The sequence below is a fragment of the Apus apus genome, chromosome 19 (assembly GCF_020740795.1).
Source record: "Apus apus isolate bApuApu2 chromosome 19, bApuApu2.pri.cur, whole genome shotgun sequence".
NCBI classification, from domain to species: Eukaryota; Metazoa; Chordata; class Aves; order Apodiformes; family Apodidae; genus Apus; species Apus apus.
The window spans coordinates 1,611,297-1,633,838 of record NC_067300.1 but is presented as its reverse complement, the minus strand read 5'-3'; the positions used below and the strand labels follow the sequence as shown (position 1 = coordinate 1,633,838).

General features: G+C 45.0%; 2 protein-coding genes across 2 annotated transcripts in view; one reads left to right on the top strand and one right to left on the bottom strand.

Annotated features, from left to right (window-relative positions):
- PNPLA7 (patatin like phospholipase domain containing 7) overlaps window positions 1-20,380 on the bottom strand; it is a 127,483-nt gene extending 107,103 nt beyond the window's left edge. The window contains exons 1-13 of the mRNA XM_051636457.1: window positions 20,175-20,380; window positions 19,734-19,768; window positions 17,143-17,208; window positions 16,696-16,783; window positions 15,992-16,074; window positions 12,711-12,799; window positions 12,197-12,337; window positions 10,661-10,820; window positions 9,544-9,624; window positions 4,913-5,041; window positions 3,538-3,618; window positions 2,843-3,002; window positions 2,230-2,322 (exon numbers count right to left, since the gene is read on the bottom strand). Of these exons, the coding sequence (XP_051492417.1) occupies window positions 2,230-2,322; window positions 2,843-3,002; window positions 3,538-3,618; window positions 4,913-5,041; window positions 9,544-9,624; window positions 10,661-10,820; window positions 12,197-12,337; window positions 12,711-12,799; window positions 15,992-16,074; window positions 16,696-16,783; window positions 17,143-17,208; window positions 19,734-19,766 (1,204 nt within the window). The 5' untranslated portion in view covers window positions 19,767-19,768; window positions 20,175-20,380. The remainder of the gene's footprint in view (window positions 1-2,229; window positions 2,323-2,842; window positions 3,003-3,537; window positions 3,619-4,912; window positions 5,042-9,543; window positions 9,625-10,660; window positions 10,821-12,196; window positions 12,338-12,710; window positions 12,800-15,991; window positions 16,075-16,695; window positions 16,784-17,142; window positions 17,209-19,733; window positions 19,769-20,174) is intronic.
- Window positions 20,381-20,586: 206 nt separating this feature from the next.
- MRPL41 (mitochondrial ribosomal protein L41) lies at window positions 20,587-21,199 on the top strand. Its single transcript, XM_051636567.1, has one exon. It carries the CDS (start codon window positions 20,695-20,697, stop codon window positions 21,100-21,102), a length of 408 nt encoding a protein of 135 aa, XP_051492527.1. The 5' UTR covers window positions 20,587-20,694; the 3' UTR covers window positions 21,103-21,199.
- Window positions 21,200-22,542: the final 1,343 nt, after the last annotated feature.

The following is a 22,542-nucleotide window of genomic DNA, read 5'->3' as shown; positions in this document are numbered from 1 at the left end:
ATAACATCATGTTTTGATCAGCCTCCAAACAAGAAACCAATCAAGTCGACCCAAAGATTGTTATCAGCAAAACTTACAAACCGTAAGACCAAAAAAACGAGCTGTTGGTGCTGGATTCCATACACACTGCAACGTTAAAGACCCTAAATTACTTATAAACACAAAAAGCTGGGATACTAGAAATAGCAGCATGGAACTCCATATGGGCTGATTTGCCTACCTGTCAATTATACTGCCCCTCAAATCACAGTGTCAGCATCATTACTAAGCCCCAATACACCAAGTGCATTTTAAATCTAAACACACATTTCTCAGGTTAAACCTAAATCATCTGATGAGGGGCATGTAGGCATGAAAAGCATTCTCTATATAGCTCTGCATGTTAAAAAAACAGTGAGGAAAAAGAGGAGGCATTCTAAGAGTGAAAGCTTGTGTCTACCAGGCTTCTATTCAAAGTAGAAGTCTTCATCTCAGTCGTAGATCTAAGCTTCCCACACAGTGATTAATTAAACTGTCTTGTTGCTCAAACGGGAGTTAGAGAGGATGCATCAGAACAAGCTTTAACTAGAACTGTTGAGTCAAGGGAACAGAAGGCAGTGGGAAACTCAAGTGTGGAATGCAATCCTGTTTGATGAACACATGCCTGCTGGTATCCCACACACGGCTGGGATGGAAGGCGCTGCAAGAAACAATGGCAACTGCCTGAGTCCCTGGCAGTGTTCCAGCTGCCTCTTCCCTTCCCAGTCCCCACTCGCTGAGCTCCCTGCTCTTGCTAAGGCAGCAGGTCCTGTGCTCCTGGGTATGCTGGAGAGTCAGGGCCTCAGCTCTGAAGATGGAAAAGTAGCTCCTCTTAGCTCTTGAGAAAAAAATCCCAACAAACAGATAAGCTACCTGTTACTTAACCTTAAAAAAAAACAACTTGGGAACACTTACTTCCAGGAACAACAAAACTGACGAAGTTATCACATACTAAAGATCCTGTGGTTTAGATTATTTCATTCATCTAATTCTTCTGTCCAGATACTTAATTACTGTCCACATGACTTAATTACATCTCTTTCTCCACAGAAAGGGTTAGTGCAGTTAAAAAGCAGACTAAGCCCAAGTTGGCAGGATCATATTCCTGATCTACACAACTGCTACACTCCATGTTGGGCAGCTGTACAAAAACCAGAGAAGAAATGACAGCCCAAACCCATGAGCAACTGAGGCAAAAATGTCTCCCCCAAAGTAATTTTCAGTAGTTTTGGTTAATTCTAAGGAGCCAAGCAAGCAAGCAAATCAGAGAGACCGAGATAACAGCACCTGGATGAGCCTAATAACAGCCAGTTCTCTTTTCTCTGAATCAATATTACACATAACCACTATTCCCAAGGAGTGTGAACACACAGCAAGGCAGTAGAACAGAATACGAAGCAACATCTTGATCTTTTCATTACAGACATCAAGATAGTTTCTGTGCAAGTTAAACAGCAACTGTAACCTCAGTGCAGTGAGCAGAAATCAGCTCCATTAACTGAGACAAATCATAATTACCCAATTAGAAACACTCCTTCTGTCAGTAAAAATTAATTCTCTCTCTCTCTCTGCTAAGCTCTGTGTACCATGACAACTCTTAGGAGACTTAAAAGGTGAAAGGAAGGACAAATGGACACACAGGGGCCCTTCCACAAGCTTCTAGGAGCACGGATGGACTCTCCATCTACAGTGGAGATGAGTGGAGTTCCCTGAAACAAATACCGCAGCATCAAAACAGCTCAGCCTCATCAATGTCTCATCAGAGCACTCAATGATAAATTACCTCTATTACCCACTCAAAAAACATTCCTCTAAAAGCAACAAAGCCATGTGATGAGCTCTTTGGGACAATCAGCCAGGCAAGAACCGTGTGTCATCTTTTGCATGAAAGATGACAGGGTATCATCAGAACTCATTTTATTTCAGTTATATCAATTAATAAAGCTCTTCATTTGCAGGTCTCTCAGTAGCCAAATTACTGTACTGTTCTCAATTGCAAATAAAGACAGCAAGGGAATGTTCTCTTAGATAACAGTCCATTTGTTACTTCAGAAAACATTTTTGACAAATGAGTTAGGAAGCAGTTCTACTGCAAGATGATTATCTAACATTAACAGGAAGATTATCTAGCCCAGTGCTCCAGGCAGCATGTTCCTTCCCCCATATGATTAAACACATTGCACATGTCTCACATTTTTGCCAAGCACTTACTAAAAGATTCTGGAGACCCTGCATAGGGGGGTGAAGAAAGGCTTCTTCTGAAAACATGCTCAGAGTTTTCTGTACCAGGAATCTTCAATGTATCTGAAATTTAGAAACAAGAATTACACAAATGTAAACACAAGGGATTCTCAAATAAAAGAACATTTCCTTGACAGCAAGAACCTCTTGCTACTCACTTCCCAAACTTCTTAAAGGCTGTGCTAAAGGTTTTGAAACTCCAGTGTTAACTGCTTGTGATTTAATTTAAAAAAAATCAGGTTCAGAGGCCAAATTCAACTTAATCTATTTTGCCAGGCTCAGATTCCATACTGACACAGCCCAAAAGCCTTCACATACCCAGCAATTCTTTTGCTAGTATCCGGAGTGCAGAATTTCCACAGCTCCTCCTATGAAGTTAACATTAGGAGCCACTTTTTTTTCCTGTCCCCTTCAGCATCCTTAACAGCACAGCAATAAATTCCTAATAAAGCTAAGGACTAATCAAAAAAACTTCAAACCTGAAACTGATTTAAGACAATCTTTAACTACTCTCATCAAATAAAAATCCTCTGATGAATAGCACAACAGTTCAAGAATGTCACAAAGGACAGTTCCTACACACCTCCACAAGCTGCACCTATTTCCAGAGCTTCCCCAGCTTTTTCAAACTTCTCTCCACGATCTTCTTCAGATATGTTGGACACTTGTCTTTTTACTGCTTTGCTTGAACTTCCTCCAGATGTTACACTTGCCACAGAGATGAGCGGGATGGCTTGGCTCTGCTGCAAGCAGCAAGGTGAAAAGGCAAACATAAACCTCAGACACCAAACAGGACAGGACCCAGTACTGGCCCCTGGAATACTTCCCAGTCACAGTGACCACAGACAGTCAAGAGGCCTTGCAAGTGAATTCTGCCAGCTCCCTTGGCACTCCGAGGTGCAAACCCCATGGCCTATGTGTGTCCAATTTGCTTAACTATTCCCTGACCTGATCATCTTCCACCAAGGAGGCAACACCCCTAGAACTGTTCTAGGTAGAAGTGACTCAATGTCATTAACAGGTCAGGACTTGCTGACACACAGTGATGCATGTGCACCACCCTGCAGCAATCCCCTTCTTTTAAGCTTCCACACTTCTCCCCAACCCCCCAGGCAGACTTTATGGGCTGGTTATAGCAAGAACTTACTTCTCGAGTACTGTCACTATTAAATGAATATGTAACAATTGCTTTATGATCTTCTGCAGGAAGGAAAACCTCTGTGCCAAGGCATGGACAGGCTGCACAGGAAAAGCAGATAAAACGTACACCAAACTTACACAATTGAAGAGCTCAGTAGTCAGCCCAAGGTAGTTGTGCAAAGCAAGGAATGTCACTCTCTGCAGCCTCACCATGATGATCTAGAAGCAACAACATTGGCACTTAGCATCTCCCACACGAGTTCTTACATTTAAATATATATCATTTAGTTACCAGAACACCTGAAGTCTGCACCCTAAGCTGAAATTCCTTTTTACAGCTGATAAATTGAGACAGACAGATTCAAGTGATTTACCAAAGACTTCATCATCATTTGATGGCACAAGAATCCAATGATTTTTTGCTTTCTGTAAATGTTCATAAGAAGTATGCATTTAAATAAATGCATTTGCTTCTGGTTTTCTCCCCTCATTAAAAATATTATCCCAGCTTTCCCCATGCTGAGCCTGTGCTCTGCAAACACTCTCAACCAGCATGAGACATGGTTGCCATCTGACCTTCCTCTGCCCTGGCAGCTTATTCCCACTCTTTACCCATCCTCCCTTTTGTATCAGCTCTCACAGAGCCAATTAAATTGGCATAATGTTCTCCTCAACCATCATTATTAGGAGGCTCATGTGTCATAAATCACTCATAAGTAATCCAGATACCAGAACAGTTTGCAAGGACAAAAAGATTTAGAAGTGATAGTAAAACCAAAGGGCAGAGCAGAATGACTGATCAGATCCCATGCACACATTAGACTATAGTACCTGTGGGACCATGTGCTGCTCTGCAAACTCTCCAAACTGACAACATTAATTCCCGAGGCCCTGCACTAACTTCCACCTGCAGGATGTACAAGACATTTTTACAGTGCTCACTTGAGAGCTAAGCTCCTGCAAAGCAAGGGAAGGTGAACTTACAGCTAACACAAAGCACAGCTCTTTCCTCAGATACTGACAACTGCTCCTGACGTGGAAATTCACCTGTCAGTCTGAATTTTGTGAGTTACAAAGCACTACCCCTCAACAAACAGCTCCCAAGGGTACACCAGTCCTTTTTCAGAATGTGTGACAGGCTTTTCCATTCTCAAAGCCCTTCTGAAGCCTTGTTGGTGCATAATCATGGTGCAGAGCCCATGCCAACACATTCTACTCCACCAGAACCAAAGAGCTCACAGTGCAGGTCAGGCTGATTTGAGACGCTATCACACACAGAAGCTGATTCAATGTATATATACATGAATTATTTCTTCCTGTACATGATTAATGCTAAGTCTGAGAGTAAGAGAATAGCAGAAATAGTAAAAATAAAAGCTATATTGAACAGTTCTGTGTCTGCATGAGGATGCAGATGTTTGCTGAACTTCAAGACGTCTTCCTTGTTACCTGGAAATTAGAGTGATCAATTTTTTCCCCCCCCCCTTCAATTCTACTTAACAACAAAGCTTACCTGTACCACCCTAACAAGAGTTTCAGGGTATTTCTGGAAGACATCTTGAAAGGCACTTGCTGGAAGTCTCAGTATAGTGGATGGAATGGCTGCTCGGGCTGAGACTGTCTTGTAAGGAGCAGGATGACCCTAAGAGAAAGTTTCAGAGACACAACATTAATCCACCAATTATCTGACTCAGCTCTTCCCAATTGCTTCCCAAATTTCTCCTTTGATATTGTTTGTGCTTGACAGACATCATCTGACCACAAAAAGAACCTGAACTTCTGCTCCATGACCTGCCAGGGGTGTAATGAGGGCAGCATGGTCAGGTGAATTCACACTGGCATTAAACACAGAGGCACAGAAATAAGAGCTACAAGAAGGAGTATCAGGTTAAGGGGAACTGACTAGTTTATCAGCTCTGTTACAGTTTTATTACAGACAAAGCCAGACTTCCCAAGTGTTTCGACTTCCAGCTATTCAAGACTGCAGAGAAAAGACTTTTTGTTGATTTTATTATCTGTATTGACAACCAAGCTATTTGCTGCAATAATCACAGGCTCACACAGTGAGCAAAAAATACAGCAAAACTGTACAGTAATCACACACACGATGGAATAAGACAAAAAACAGGCAGACTTATTGTGTTCTAAGATATAAACATATAAGCATCTTCATATATATGCATAAATATATGAAATATTCCAAATGACAAAAGCAAACAGCTTCTCTTTACTTGAGATGAAGTGGGCTTAGACTATCCCTGATTGCTTAAAGAACAGATGGAGAATTAACAAGCCAAAGAAGAGTAATAGCACAGAATACAGATTTTTGCACTGGAAGGCAAGACTCTGGTTTAGGATTTTCCCTCTTGAATCAAAATAGATCTCAGCAAAAACCCACTTCTGAGCACTTGGATGACAAACTCCAGACAAAACCCCTTCCACCCTGTTAGCACATGTTGAAATATCTATAAAAGTATCTATTAATTAATTTACCAATTCCTGAAACATTGATTTAGCCAACATTTCTAAGATAAAAGGAGGCCTGTTGTGGTACAGAGCAGGAGCTAAGGAAGGAAAGGAGTTTTTACTTCAACACAGTCACCTCACAGCCTTGAAGTTTTCATTCCTCCTCAGCAGCAGAAGGGAAATTTTTCCACATGCTAAACACACAGATGCTAAATGCTGATTAAAAACTAAAAACTTGCAAATCCTCCAGAGCATCAGCAAGTTAAACACAATCCCTGCAAAGATTTTCTGCCCAAAGAACATAGCAAAAGCAAACAAGATACATTCTGTACAACTATAACCACCCTGGAGAAATAAAGCTCCAGCTCTGTCTGCCTTTCTGGTCTGGAAGTCACGATGTAGCAGATTCTAAAATTAAATTAAATTAATTGGAACCAATTCCTTAATTACACCAACTTCTGCTGACCTTTTTATAAAATCTGAGGATGATATTCATAGCTTTGATTTTCAAGTTCCTGAGGGATTTGAAATTTTAAACATCTCTTTGACCCACTGTGCAAAGTAACCAGGCGTTCTCAGTCTCCCTGAGTTTCCTTTAATTAAGTAAAGAAACAAATCACATTTCAGTGTCTTTTGCTGCACCAAAAATAAATGCAACATTCCTCTTTTACACATCAGTTTAACGCTTGGCTTCAGAAAGAGAAGTAGTTTGGAATTCTCCTTATACTGAAAAGTACTTAGTGTGCTTTTAAGTACATATATTATGTTCTTGTCACCGACTTATTTCCAATCAATTTCTATACCAAATATATAGTGAAAAACTATAGAAATGTATTAGATCTTTAGTTGCTGGACAAAGGATAAGAATTAATTGTAGCTGTTCCATAATAGTTATTCTAAAGGACAAAGAGGCACTGCACATCACACTGATCTGCTCTACAACCTATCCAGTGAAGTGGTTGCTGTTTTTCCTGAGCAGTGTTTGGGGACAGACCAGCACCAACAGTCTCAAAAAACCCATTTGAGGATAATCAGCCTTTTTCTCCAAACAACAACTTAACCCTCCAGTTTTTCAGGATATAGTTGTTTCCCTTTTGAAATCCCTGCTGTGGAAGGGCAAAGCCACTGTGTCCAGTTGGGTTGGAACATGCTAAAAGCTGACAGAGGAACACAGAGAGGAAATGTTCCCATAATTGTCAGTTCCCTCACATATCATGTAATCAGCTGCACATGGAGAATATCACATTTAAATTATAATATTTTACAGTCACACATTGAGGTCACAAGGAACAGTTAAGTTATAATCAGTTATGAACTGGAGGTTTCTCAAGAGAGAACTTGTTCTCAACACAGGTAACTATTTACTTCTGTCTTGCTCTAAGAGCTGGGGAATAATTAAAGATTGTAGGTGACAAATGTCACAGCTAAAGTAGTAGTTGAATGCAGATTACAGCCACTGGTAAAATCCAAATGAATTTGGTTAAGAAATCTGCTAGAAGAGGCATAGGTGTCTTACATTCTCCCACCTGGAGTGGTAACACCTTTTGTCTCCCAAAATCTGGCACATTCTCTCTATTCCCCTTGCTTGGATTTCATCCTTCTCTACACTACACTGACACTGGTGCAACTCCAAGTTCTGGCAGCAATCAATTGTTGTTTATAACCTCATCTGTCTTGTCCACTGTCATTTGAACAGACTTGAGCTCTGCAGGCTCACCTTTATCCAAGTGCTTTTCCAACTGCTCTAATCCTCACTTTAAATTTTTAGCCCTCAGGCCCTGCCAGATCAATATTCCTCCCAGTCTCTTCTGGTTCATTCCAGCTATGCCACCTGCTCACAGTTCTCCAAATACCATCTCTACACAGAGGACAAAGGAAAACTAAACCCCAAAGCTCTAGCAATCAGCCTCAAACACCTTCTCCATTTGTCCCATTTAACTCTGAATGAAAATTTCCCACTGAGGAAACAGCTCTGACTGCACACGGGAGCAGTGAGCAGGTCTCTTATGCCACAGCTGGTATCTTTGTATCTCATAGATCTAAGGGGACTTTTCAATTTAAAAAAAAATGGAAAAGTAAATTAGAAGAGCACCTCTTGTGTGACCTCTCTTTAGGATCCATCAACAAACACTCCTTGCAGCAACCTCAATTTTCTTGCACTTCTCTCAACCAAGTGGGGAACTGGCTTGAGCCCATGTGTTGCAAAATCAGTCCAAGGGATCACAAATCCAGCTCAGCCAACTCAAATCCTCTCTGAATGCATTTCCTTTCTCATGTCAGACCCATGTATTCATTGGTATTTAAAGTGAAAATTAAGGCTTTGCTACCTGCAGGAAGTTCCAAGACTCATTCACTAATTTGGAATGTCACTCAGAAGTCTCCTCTATTTTGACCAATGCTGCTTTCACCCTCCTTGCCCATTTCATGCTACTCCTATACCTAAAGTCTTATACCTAAAGGACTGAAGAGGAAAAGCAGAAATTATACAACTAATGGCAACCACCCTTTAACAAAACAAAGCCAAAGAAGGATTGCTTCTTGTTTATTCAAAAATAATATTGGAAAATAACATGACTAGTAATCACATTCCTGTACAATGGTCCTGCTCTTTAGAATATTGTCATGAAGAAAAATTACTGGTGGAAGTAACAAGGGCAAAGATACCCCTTGATCTGCTATTAATATGGGTTTGACAGCAGGACCTAGACTTGTACAGCCCAAGTTATTCACATTCCATTACCTACTACAGGAGAAAGTGTGACCAAGCTTAAAAATGTTTTATCACTTTCGGTAGGTTTTATGGAAATTATATATATATGCTCTATCTGCTTGCAACTAGAAGTGGCAAAGAATAATTCACAGAATCATTAAAACTACTTACACATGGAATAACAGTACCTTCTAATGACAGGAGACAGCCAAGCACAAGAGAAACACAAGACAAGGTCAAATCCAAACAACTTATTGATTAGATTATCTTCACCCTCTCAATTACCAGAATCCTTCAAGTGCTGCAAATTATTGAAGATGATTAATTCACCTCCTTCTGTTCATGTATATCTATTAAATAGATGCCCTGTGACACTGTCAGCAAAACCACCACTGTCATTCCAACTGAAACAAAATCCACCCCACCAATTGGTGCAGTAAATAGGACCAGGCAGCATTTAGCTCATCTTGTTGCCTGCCAAGGAGCACAGCCTTCAGATAGGCACCAGCAACATTAACAGACTAGGAAAAAATTAAATCCATCAACTGATTTCACAGTACAATTACAATAGTAACTGTCAGATTTATTTTCATTAGACTCAATAAAAATAAACTCATTAAGTAACAAAAAGCTTGGACTTCTGGGCCTTAACCTGGTCCTCTTCCTGACTGCTTTGTGACATCGAGCACATCAAACCCTATTCACTTTTTCAGCCATGAAAGAATAATTCAGATCCTCCTGCTTATCAGAAATAGCCCATTACATTGTCAAGCACACACATCTCACAACCAACTTAGATACCACAGAGCTAAGTTTAGAGCTGTTAAGGCCTGGGAAGAGGAAAAGAACTGGTCAAAGAAACATTTTCCATTCTGATTCTTCCCAAGCAATATTCTAAGCCTCCTCCACTCCACAGGCTCTGTGACACAAAGCAGCACTGCAGAAAACCTGCAGGTCCAGGAACTCACCGTGATAACATCAAGAATGCTGAGAAGGCTGTGGACACTGTCTCCTGCCAGCACCTCCTTAACAACCACTTCTGTTCCATCCTGCAAGGGTAGAACAAAGATCACTGCAGACTCAGCACTGGGCACAGGGCAGATACAGAGCATTTCAGAAAGCTTCACTTGCTCTCACTCTCCCAGTACTCTGAGCAGCCCCAAAACAAATGGTCCCCCATTAGAACTTGGATGTTTTTTTTCTCTCTGCTCTGATGGAAATACAGTAATTCAAGCCACCAAAGTTTTAAAACACCACTTCAAAAATGGTAAGTTAAAAGAAACTACAAGCCAGTTTTGTCTAGAGGGGAGATGTGACCTGCTTGTCTTTGCTGTGTAACAACCAATTCAAAAAAGCTTCCTTCACCGAGATAGAATCAGCTCCCCTTGCTGAGGAATTACATGTCAAGGGGCAGTATAAAACAAAGAGCAGCAAAATACAAAAATACACAGAAATCAGCAGATTTGGCATAACTCACAAACACAAACCCCCTGCATTTTCAGCCATCAGAAAACTGTTCACATGTCCAAGCTGAACTCAAAGTTCAGTCAGGAAGGAGGAAAAAATAAAATCTGAATAGGCAGATGGGCTCACAAGGGCTGGCACTCAACATTTTCACATGTCCTCCCATGAAAAACCATAATTTCTTTCCCCTGCCTACCCAGAAGTGAATCTGACTCTTCCACCTCCCAGGTGAATCCACTAACTACCACACAGGAATATTACGGAATGCAGTGTACCTGATCTCTCCTGCTCTGCACACTGAACTAGTTGATATCACTGCCATCCAAAAGGAGAATGTTTCCACTGCCCATGATGCTCCTGTCCCCTCCACAACTATGCAACTAGAGGACATTTCAGAACACCTGCTCAGCACTGTGTTTCACTGTCATCTAAGACATGGGGGACCCACAGCTCCAAACCTCGATCTTTACAAATATCACGGCCCTGAAGAGTTGTAAGCAATCCTTTCTAAATCACTATGATTCCAAAGTCTAAGTTTAATCAGTGCTTAATGATTGATGCCAACCTATGTGCTATGCCAACAGATTTCATCTCCAGAACCACAGAGCAGTTTATTCTTACACTTTCTTGAATGCAAACTTCCAGCCTGCCATCCTGCACAACGTAGATGCTGTTGTCTGGCTGCCCAGGACGAAAGATGTATTCACCTTCATGCAGCTGCACAAAAAACATGTGTTTGCACAGTTCCAGGAAAAGAGGTTTCTCAAAGTGGCCAAGAACCCTGCAGGAAAGAAAGAGGTTATCAGCTTTTTTTTTTTTTTTTCCTTTTCTGCAAAGAGAAACTTAAAATTCTCACTGCCTTTGGAAAATCCTTCCTGAACTAGCAAAGCCCCCAGGCTCTAACAGCAGAGGAAGCTCAGGGTCAGTGGATGCCCAGCAGTCCAACAGTGTGGCAGAAGGAGCAGAACTCCAAGAGAAGTGCAAGAGTGCTGGGAAACACTGGAAACTGTACATACTGGAGCTCCTTTTCAAGTAGCACTCTGGGTAATGCCAGCAGGCTTAGACAGAAGGATAGCCAGTCTGTCACAAGCAAACATCAGGATGGCTTTTGAAGAGGAAGAAATACAAAAACCTGATTCACCCATTGCATGAGAAATGTCACCCGTTTGAACTTCCCCTTTTAGTACAGCCACCCTATCCATGTAACCAGAGTGCACGAGGGGTACTGAAAGCAGAGGAGAAAACCCCTGTCATCTGCACATCCCTGTGAGTTTGGAATATTCCATCTCCTGCAGGTAACCTGCAACTGACTCATCCAGAACTGAAACTAGTCAGTCACTACCAGGCAGACAGAAACATTCACTTAAACCTGATAATTCTGTGCACAGCACCAGAAGGGCCCTTAACACAGCTCCATTAGCTCACATTTAACAAGATCAATCAATCAAATTCTGCTGCAACATCAATTAGTCACAGGAGACCATAATTCCACAGTAGAAAGCTTAGATGACTTAAGCAGCAGTTTTATTACAGTATGTGTGACCTTCAGGACTAAATCGTATCATAACTGGGAGAAAAATGAACATACACAAAGAAAATAATACAGGTCTGAAGATCTCATCCCATCCTCTTTGCTGTGTCTGCAAAGCCAACACTTGACTGAACAGGCACAAAGACCATCCCCCTCTTCTTCTCAACCCACCAAAGAGCTGTGAGGATTAAGTTGACTTTGATTCTGTTTGCAGCCTTTTTACCCAGGGAAATAAAAGATTCTGCAGTTTAAAGAGTTGTCAATAATATGGCATCCAATTAACATTTATCAATTATGATGCCTTTCTGTACCAAAGAATTGTCTGTTAGAATCTAAAGGGAACCTGAAAAATGTACAAAGAGAAATCCGGTCACGTTAGAAAAGCTTTATTATCATTACCCCCAAATTTAGGACACTTATCGATGTCCTTTTGTTAACAGTTATTTTCTTAATGTTTCTAGAAAATAAGAAAAGATTTATTCTTTCCTAATGCTCAGATGAGCTTTCAGTCAACTGCTTCAAGATTCTGACCAGGCCTTTAAGACTTGACACAAACTGCCAAGTACTTAGATCACTGGAACATCCATCAAAAACAAAATCCAAAGTCATCTTTCCATTTAACGTACCTAACATTTTTAAGCATGTATAGGACTTCTGATGGCAAATGGGAATTCTTCACATCAAATTCAGTCAGATCTGCCTCTAGCAAAGAGGGAGGTGGTTCTTTAGGCTGGAGAGTTGGACATTCCTTCTTAATACGCAGAATCCTACAAAGGAAAACACAAAGTCAGAAGGTTCAAGACACCTAGCTCATCTCAGGCTTGGGCTGTGTACCAACCCCATGGGATGGCTAAATGCACATCATGCCAAGGCACACGTTAGCAGGCAGGGACAGAATAGCAGGTTCCACCCTCCTGCCTTTCCTCAGCAAAGCTCCAGCCCGTGCTGCGTGCACAAATCGCTCCCTTCCAGCACAATTCCCAGCCTAATGCCAGGTGCTGCACAGCTGGCAGGGCTGTGAAAAAACAGCAGCTGCAGAAAAGGGCTAAGGTAGGGACAGGCTCCACACCACAGGCAAAAAAAACCCCACCAAACCAGCCTCCATGGCATGACTTCACCCCCTCCCAGAAGCCCAAGTACCTTTTAGCCAAAGATAAAACTTTTGCCCGCTTCCGCATCCGCTGGCGAGGCACAGTGTTCCCAACCAGAGAGTTGGGGAGAGTGGTAACCTGAGAGGAAGCAATGAAAACAAATATAAAAACCCAAATAAAGAACAAAACAAACAACAAAACCCCAACCCACCAGTTCCAACCATGGGAAGGCTCCGACTCATCTAAAAAGTCATGAGAACATGAGCAGAGTGAAGCACTTACACAAGGTCTTGGAGGGCAGGAACAACATCTACAGCAGGATAGAAGTGGAGCAGAAAGCAAGTGGAGTTTCCTAGGATTTGTAGTAGCAGCTACTACAGGAGTAGTGGATGGTAGAGGGGAAAGAACCCTTTGCTGCACAGGTCTCATTCAGGAGCACTCAAGATGGGGCAGACAGGTAACATTTTAAGCTCTGCTGCTCCTGTGGCAGCCTGTGATGCTGAGAAGCTGGGGACGGATGCACTCGAGCTGCTGGCAACCGGCAGCACAGCCGGGCTGCAGGGCTTGTAGCTACGTTTTAACAGTTACCAAGTGCCACCGGCTGGACAAACGCAAAAACTGCAAGACCAAGTAAACGCCTCGTGAGTGACTTTCAAAACATTGCTAGTTCTCTGCTTCTTTCTCAAGGAGTTGAATCATAGAATCGTTTTGGTTGGAAAAGACCTTTCAGATCACCCAGTCCACCCATTCCCCCAGCACTGCCAAGGCCACCACTGCCCCATGTCCCTCAGCACCACATCTACATGGCTTTGAAACCCCTCCAGGGATGGGGACTCCACCCCTGCCCTGGGCAGCCTGGCTAGGGTCTGACAATCATTTCCATGAAGAAGTTGTTCCCAATATCCAACCTAAACCTCACCTGGGCAAGTTGAGGCCATTTCCTCTTGTTCTATCACTTGTTCCTTGGGAGCAGAGACCAACTCCCCTGGCTCCAACCTCCTCTCAGGCAGCTGCAGAGCCAGCAGGTCTCCCCTCAGCCTCCTTGTCTCCAGGCTGGACACCCCCAGCTCCCTCAGCTGCTTCTCATAAGAGTTGTGCTCAACCCCTTCCCCCATTCCACTGTGCTTCTCTGGACATGCTCCAGCCCATTAATGTCCTTCTTGTAGGGGCCATAGTCCTGCCTCCAAAAAGATGAGACTAGAAAGCTTGAACCCCAGGAACAAGTTTCTCTCACAAAAGAAAATTTTAGTCTCACTCTTTTTTTTTTAGAAAGTAAAATCACAGTATTTTATCAAAAGCACATCAAGTACAACCAGCAGCAGTTGGTTTGTAATATTCTATGTCTTATTCAGAAACACAAGCAAAAAGGAATGCCTAAAACTCCAAACCAAAAATTACCTGAAGTGATTTTACCATTCAGTATTCTAAGCTTTCTTTATTTACGTGTGTTACATACAAACAACTGCATTCAAGAATATCAGAATTAAGAAGCTGCTGGGAACATGCACTTTTTCACTGGAGACTTTCTTGACCAAGTTCTACATGAAGCCTGATCTGCAAGGGAAGGCAAGGCTAAGGAAGGAATCTCCTCTCTCCACAATGAAAGAGCTCTGGAACTGAGTATTAAAGCCAGCACAATGTCTAATTAAGCCCAGGTATTTGAATTCAACTCAGTGAAGTTCAGCAGTGAGGCAGAAGGCTGTGGCAGCTCATAAGAGGAAGTGTTCCTCAACAAGCAGTGACTAACCAAGCAAGTTTACTTACCTGTAAGTTGTTTTTCTACAGATCTTGTTTTTCAGTGCCCTGGTAATGTGAGTGCACACCTGGACTCTGGCAGGTTATCCTACAGGACATGGCAGGGACAGCCCACACTGTGGTCCCAGAAGGTGCCAGTCCCATTCCTGCCTCACAGCTCCCCTGGGTCAGGGAGCCCCCCAGACTGCACCTTGGTTCAGACCCTATGAACAGCAGGCAGGGGGCACTCATGGCAGCCAGGATTAAACAGCCTTCTTCCTTGATCAACCATGGATATTTACCATCTTAGGTGACTTCAAGCAAGAAATCACCATTTGTTATTCTAAAGAGATGTCAGAGTTCCCACCTGAGCAAGAAGCAGCTTTATCAGTAGCACCATGTGTATAAAACTGCACAGAGCTCCAAGAAGATGCTACATAGATTTTGGCAAGGGGAGAGTTGAGTAAATAAATCTCCTCAACCTCCAGGACCAACTGCAAAATCTCTGTGCTGACACAGCCACTCCTGACACCTCTGAGAAGATGAGTTATTTTGACCACAGTGGCACTGCCAGTCAGAAAAAATTATTCTCACATTCCACATAGACTAAGTAGCTTGAAGGGAAGCATTATTCTGAGATGAAAAGAAGGAACATTAATCTCCTCAGTGTGATTCTGTGAACTGAAATCCAGGCAATCAGTGGTGAACACCTAGCATGCCTGCTAAGGGTCACCTCACCCATTAAAGGAAAAGTGTCTTCTTCAGATTTCCTCAAGCCTTCTTGTTGCCATTTCCCAAGAAAAGCCACTTGTAAAGACAGAAGTAAAAACCAAACAAAAAGCAGAACTAAATATCAAACAGGCAGCCACAGACCTGAAGGATTTAACCAACTGATGCAGAAACAGATTCCTGACTGATGGAAAATTCTTGAGGAGACCTTCCACAATAACAGGACAGGAACAACATTGGAAGAGGAACCTGATCACACAAGTGGTCTTCCTTGTGACAGACCAAGGTCAAGAGGTCAATGTTGGGATAAATCTCTCTTGAACAGTCTCTAATGAGACAGTCTGACAAGTTCTACTTGCAATTCAGCCCAAGAAATCCAGGGCTCAGATGGTGAGGCACTCAGTGCTTTGCAGAGACAGGCTGCAGAGGATCTGCTCCACAGGCAGACTCACATGGGAAAAAAAGGTGTCAGCTTTGAATGTGATGGCAGTACTGGAAGTCATTATCTGAAAGGGACTTATCTGTAAGGGACCATCCTGAGGCCCCGAATATCTTTAATATAATCCTAAATACCAAGAAAGATAGGTTACTAAAAAAACATCAACTCCATAGTCGAGTTAGATTTACCCCTACCCTCTTAGTTTGCAAACATTCTTGAGAGAGGTGGGGTTTGACCAGGAGAAGCTATTGCTGTTCCATCAGCAATTCAGGCAGAATTCAAGGAGCTCTGCAGCATCCTCAAAATTCCAGTGAAATTCTACAGGTTGAAGGCCCCAGGCCAAGCCAAGCAAGTGAAGCATTGCAAAGTTTACACCATCTCCCAGTCTGAATTCAGTCTTTCCTTCCCTGCCCCCAAGCCACCCTTACCTTTCTCATGATCTTCCTCCCATAGAACATCACCTTGTCTCGCTTGCGAAACCTGTACTGGGGCACGTGTGGCTGGAGTTGTCCTGAAAAAGAGCAGCACCACCTCAGAAACCATCTGCAGCTCCATGCTGAGAGACACAAAGCAGAGCACAGGCTGCCAGGTCTGCTACCTCTGTACAGCCATGGCTCCTGTCCACTGAGCAGCGGGCTCTTGTGGCCAGCTTTTGGCACTGAACCCAACACACGAAACCACATTACCCAAGCCTGGTTAGCCAGGCCAGACTGGGGAAGAGCTGGCTTGAGGCTCTGCCCAGCCACTGGAGGAGATCAAAAGGCCCTCTAAACAGACAAAAGGATCAGGTGATTTTAATCTCACTAAGGAAACCTCTAATTCACCTGATTCTCATTACTGTAACACTGAAATTGCAGCAGGGTTGATATTATTTGCATGCCAGCTGAAACCAAGGCTGTCCCACAGGGGAGAAATCAAACCCCCCAGCATCCTGCAGTTCTGGATCCCACCTTCAGAGCCAAGGGAGTGAATCCACACAAGTTCCTCATCCTTTTGAAGCTGTTTTCCTGCACTACCTTCACAGCAAGCAATTAATACAAATTGGCACAAAATCTACCACCTATTGTTACACAAATACTGAAGATCACTGAGAAAACTGCTTTTAAACCAGGCACAGTCACCCAGTACTTACTAGATTGTTTCACTCTTCTGTAAACAACAAACACAACCACAGCTATAAATAAGAGTGCAACTGCAGCTCCAATTGCAATCCCAGTCAGCTGTGAAAGGAATTGAGGGGGAAAGAAGTTAGTAACTTCCAGAGTTGAAATTTTTAATTAAAACCTCACACATGCAAGAGTTTGAATTTAAATTACATTTAGTGTCTCACTCACAAGCTCACAATGCAAAACATCCAGCATTTTCACACACTCATGTGCAAAATATTCAGCATTTCTTCCCCCCCAAGATCTGTGAGTTGATCAGCTCCATGCACACGGGGTGCAATCACAGGAATTGAGTCCTGCCTCATGCACAGCAACAGCAAAGAAACCAACACTCAGACCCTGACTGGGACTTATCCAAGAAACTACTTAAGCACACATCACCTTTCATCCAGCTGATTAAAACCATACATTACCATAGTTGTCTGTATTCTGTCTTCTACAAACTGAATAATTGGTGTTCCACCTGCTGGTAACACAGCCTAGCAACAAAAGGAAGGTGAAATTAGTTTCCCACACTGGCAAAAAGCCATAAAAACACCTCAGTGCCTGATGTGGCACATACAACTGAACTTCACTGCATTTTCCAGCCTCTTTCACTCCCAGCCCTTTTTGCAAACACAAGGTGCTCAGTTCTACATCAGGGGCTGTTCAACACATTCCTAAGTAGTCCTGAAACAGGGTCAACCAGTGAGGTGATGAACTTACCGGATTATTCCTAATTACTCAGAGTGACAAGGATGAGAACTGAATGTAAAGGATGAGACTGAGAAAATAAGTCATAAAACAGCAGAATGAAGCCACCGTAAAAAGAAAACTATGTACACAGGAAAAACTTCCACCCTCAGGTGTACAGTTCTGGGACCTGTGCTGAGTGTTGTTATTCAGGAAAAAATCCTGGCAGTTAAAATAAACTCACAAACACCAGCTCAAAACATACCAGAACAGGGAGAGAAAAGCAAACCAAATGTTAGGATCAAGTAGGAAACAACCTGAGCCCAAGGACAGATAAGCAAGTCCTGTAAGTCTTGAGCCTCACAAGTACTTGAATCTGAAGTGCTACAGGCTGTTCTGGTCCCAGTGTTTGCCCTCAGGTCCAGATCTGGATGGTCTCTTAGTTTAGCTTTGCCACCAAGAGGAAAATTAAAATGCACTATGAGTCACCAGACGTGTCTCTCGTGAAGTTTGCTGCAGTTCTACCAACTCCTGCCTGACCAGGCAGCACAAACACATCCCTGGCTTCAGTTTGCCTTCTTCAGCTGCTCTAACTCAGCACATCCCTTCCCTAGTCAAACTAACTCTACCACTATTATTATCCCACTATCATTATTAATGGGATTGTAGTGGAAGGTCACAAGAATTTTAAAAAACAAAAAAAGTTGAAAATATGTTAGCAATAAATACATCCTGGCAAAAACCAGTGAGTTACTGGTATAAATCTACTGTGATCATTTAATGTATTTCCCCTTGACATGGCAGGGACACACAAGGTTCTGCCACTGTCCAGGCCTGCAGGATCTCAAATAACATCAGAAATAGTAGTTGCCAACTGCCAGTCACGTTGCTGCTACAGGGGGAGAAGAAACACACTTGTGAGCAAAAGAATAAAACACAGAAATGCACAGACTGAGCCCTCATGCCTCAACCCAGAAAAACACTGAGGGAGAGAAGAAATTCAGGCCTCCAAGAAAAACTGAGAGGTTCCTGACAGGTTTCTCACAACCACCAGGAAAATACTGTTCCGCTTTTCAGGCAGAGGAAGCAAGCAGACAGGTTGCAAGCATAGGGAGGCTGGAGACAGGGAGCAGAGACTGTGAGAGCACCTGGGGGAGGTTTGAGGTCATGGCTAAGTCACCAGCTCTCCAGGGCCCTTCCAGCAGCCCAGGCCTGCAGGACCTCTCTCAGGAGGGCTACAGCAGAATCAAAATTTAGGGACTTCCCACGTGCCTTCCACAGCCTCAAACAACCCTTGGAGACAATACAGAGGTGGGACACCCCTGAGAAGACCCTCACTCCATCAGAAATGGAGCAGGGACACGCCAAGTGCATGGATTGCCATGAACTGCACTAACCTGCTTCTGCCAATGATGTTTAAATTTCATTAAGAAAATGAGAATGAGCAGTAATTAACAAAAATATACTGCTGCATAAATCATGCTCACACTCATCCCAAGCACGGAAGGAGCAGCTTGACTGAGAGTTTAACAGCTCCACACAACCATCCAAGGCAAACAATGAGACACATCCCACTGAGGGAGGGGTGGAAACACCTACCAGCACCAAGAGCAGAGCCTTCAGATTAGTCTTGCCCAGAAGATGAAACTTTATCCTGAGCACAGAGGACATGCCCATGGACTGATCACAAACACAGGACTTTCAGAAACCCATTTTAACTACACAGGAGTAGGCTGTGTGCATTTTTTTGTTCTGAGAAGAACTATTTGCTACCACGAGCCTTGTCTTTCATTACTATGAAAAGCACCACGTGCCTTGTTGGACTATGAGTTGAGTGTTTATCATGAAGAACAAACACAGGCAGAGTGAACTGCCACAGAGCGCTGCAACTCTTCCATCTTTAGGCTAAAAAGGTCCCGTTGAAGCAAAAGCTACCTAAGTTGTGTCACTTTAACATCACTAACAGCTTCAAATATGAAGCAGAGTGAGAACTGTTTGCAATTAAATACAAAACAAAAAAGTCACCACAGAATCACAGAATTGTAGAATTGTTTTGGTTGGCAAAGACCTTTAAGAACATCTAGTCCAACCATTCACCCAACACTACCAAGGCCACCACATCTACAAACACACACACAGAGATAGAAGTGGGACCAATCTTGAAACATTTGGTAGGACAACAGTCTTATCAGGAAAGGTTCTTTTCAAGTAAAAGATTTGCATCTGAAGACATTACACAGAAGTTATCAAATCAGGCACAGTGGCTTTCAGCTTCTGGAAATACTAACATGGAAATGAACATGTCCAAAAAGAAGAGCAAGGCACCTCATACCTCAAGGCTGGTGTTGTTGCCTTCTTCATCCATGTCTGGAGGAGCAGCAGGAGCAACAGTTAAAAAAAAAAAAAAGAGAGAAGACAGAGTCAGGAGTTGACCAGACTCCCTAATCCAAACTCTAACCCAGCCGTGCAGAGTGTGCCCTTCCAGCTGGGCAGAACACAGCAACTCGAGGGAACAACACCGGCGTGGCGAGGCTGCCCTTTTCTCCAGGTTGAGCAAACAAAACCCCACGAGGAAAAGCTGAGCCAGCAGCATCGACAGCTCCCGAGCCCTCCGGGAAGGGGCAACACGCTCCGAGCCTCAGCTTTCTGCTCGCTGCAAACCAAACCTGCCCGCAGGGACGGGCACCAGAAACACCCCCCGGAAGGACGACGGGCCCCCCAGCGCCGCGAGGTCACGGCAGCCTCAGCAAAAAGCCAGCACCGGGGCACTCACCGACACCCGCCGCCCGGGGAAGAGCCTCCCGGGAACCACCCGCAGCCCGGCCAGCAGCTCCGGACAGACCGGGATCGCTGCCGCCCCGCAGGCCCGGCCCGGCCCCGCCTCCCTCCTCCTCTTCGAATCAGCCGGGGAACGCGGACGTGAACACCGGGGCAGAGGGCAGCGGCCCCTCCCGCGCTGCCCGGCCCGGCCCGGCCCTGCCCCGCGCCCCGGGCCCCGCCCCGCACCCCCAGGCCCCGCACCCCGGGCCCCGCGGCGGGGGCGGAGGGAGCGCCCCGGGCTGAGGCCAGGCCCCGCCCCCCGGAACGCTGGCTGCTGATTGGCGGGGAGGCCCCAGCGCCGCGCCGCGGATTGGCTGGCGCGCTGCGGCCAATGGGAGCGGGCGGTGTTGGGGGGTGCGGCGGTGGCGGCGCGGGGCGGCGCGCGGCTCTCGGCGGGCTGGGCCGTGCGGGGCCGGGGTGTGCGGGGCCGTGCGGCGGGGCTGCCCCCGGTGCAGCCTCCCGGGGTGCCCGGCATGGGGCTGCTGACTGACCTGGCCCGCGGGCTGGTGCGCGGCGCCGACCGCATGTCCCCGTTCACCAGCAAGCGCGGCCCCCGCAGCCACAACAAGGGCCGAGGCGCCAAGAAGCTGGGCGTGCTGACCTCCAGCAGGAAGTTCATCCTCGTCAAGGAGATGGTGCCCGAGTTCGTCGTCCCCAACCTGGAGGGCTTCAAGCTCAAGCCCTACGTCTCGTACCGCGCCCCCGAGGGCTCGGAGCCCCCCGTGACGGCCCAGCAGCTCTTCACGCAGCTGGTGGCCCCCCGCATCGAGAAGGACGTGAAGGACGGCACGTTTGACCCCGGCAACCTGGAGAAGTACGGCTTCGAGCCCACGCAGGAGGGCAAGCTCTTCCAGCTCTTCCCCAAGAACTACGTGCGGTAGGAGGCGGCGGGAGCAGCGCCCGCGCGGGGGACACGGCCTGCAGCAGCAGCCTCGGGACGGCTCCTGGCACGGCTATTAAAACCAAATCCTCCCGTTTTGCCTTTCTGCAGTGTCTGATTGAAGGGGCTGTGGGGAAATGGGTGGTTAATGTCCCGTCCCTGGCTGCGTTGGTGCAGCTCTGGGGTGTGAGCTGCTGGTGTCCTGGCCGGGCACTGAGCCTTAGCAGAGGGCACTTGCTCTCCAGGCTGCTGAAACGTCATTCCTTCCTTCTGAGAAGGAATTCCTGTCTTCTGGGAACAAGAAAGGATGAGTCTTATCTCCATGGGAGCCTTCCCTGAGGGCGCTGCCACTCCCGGCCCCGAGGGAGGGGTTTAACCCCAGCCCCAGGGAGGGGCTCCACTAACCCAGGGGTGAGACCTCCAACAGGCAGAGCCCAGCCCAGCCCTGAGCTCCTTCTCTGAGGAGAGCACTGCAGCTCATACCGAATGCCACCGTTCTTCCAGACTTCCCCAAGCCTTAAAACCACACCTTCTTTTAGAGTCAATCAAGATGCAGTTGGTTGGTAGGTCCGTGTCATGTCTGTCCCTCAGCGGTGCAGCTGCCTGAAGTTGCAAGATAACTTCAAATCTGAAACATTATCTCAAGAATTGTTACTTTTGGATTTATTCCTCCAAGAGCTGCCTTGTTGGTCATCAAATTAAATGGATACAAGTGACACCAGTTGTGCAATTGTTTTAAAGTGGAAATCCTAAATTCTAAATGTGTTGGGAAATAATGTATTTTCTCTCACACCCAAGTGCTGGAGTCTTTGAGAAAATGGTGCTTGGGATTGGTTTGGGGGTTTCGTTTTCATAAGGTTTTCCAAATCCAAAGTATTTCAAACCTTAGGCATTAAAGAACTAAATTACAATTAAAATGTTCACTTCTGGCTACAGGAAGCATGTTTAGTATGTTCTCAGTGAGCAGCTGGTCTGTAACAAGGACTGACAGGTAACTCCTTAAACTGTTGTTAAAAGTCATAGAATGGTTTGGGTTGGAAGGGATGTTAAAGATCATCCAGTCCCACCTCCTGCATGGGCAGGGACACCTCCCACCAGCCCAGGCTGCTCCAAGCCCCATCCAACCTGCCCTTCAACACTGCCAGGGATGGAGCAGCCACAGCTTTGTTTTCAGGGCTGGACAGGAACAAGGACAGGCTGCCCTGGCTTCTGCAAACGAAGCAGGTAGCACACTTGGGCACAGAAGGTTCAAGAATCACATCCACCTTGAGGGTGAGGGAAGGCACAGTTTTTCTAACTAATTAAATGGTTCCTCTTCATCTCACACAGCAATAAAAGAGCATTACAACCTTTTAAGACCAAGTCATAGGCAAGAGCCTGTTGCTGCAGGGACACACCCTGGGTGTCCTCACTCAGGTGTGAGGGAACTGGAGCCAGAAAA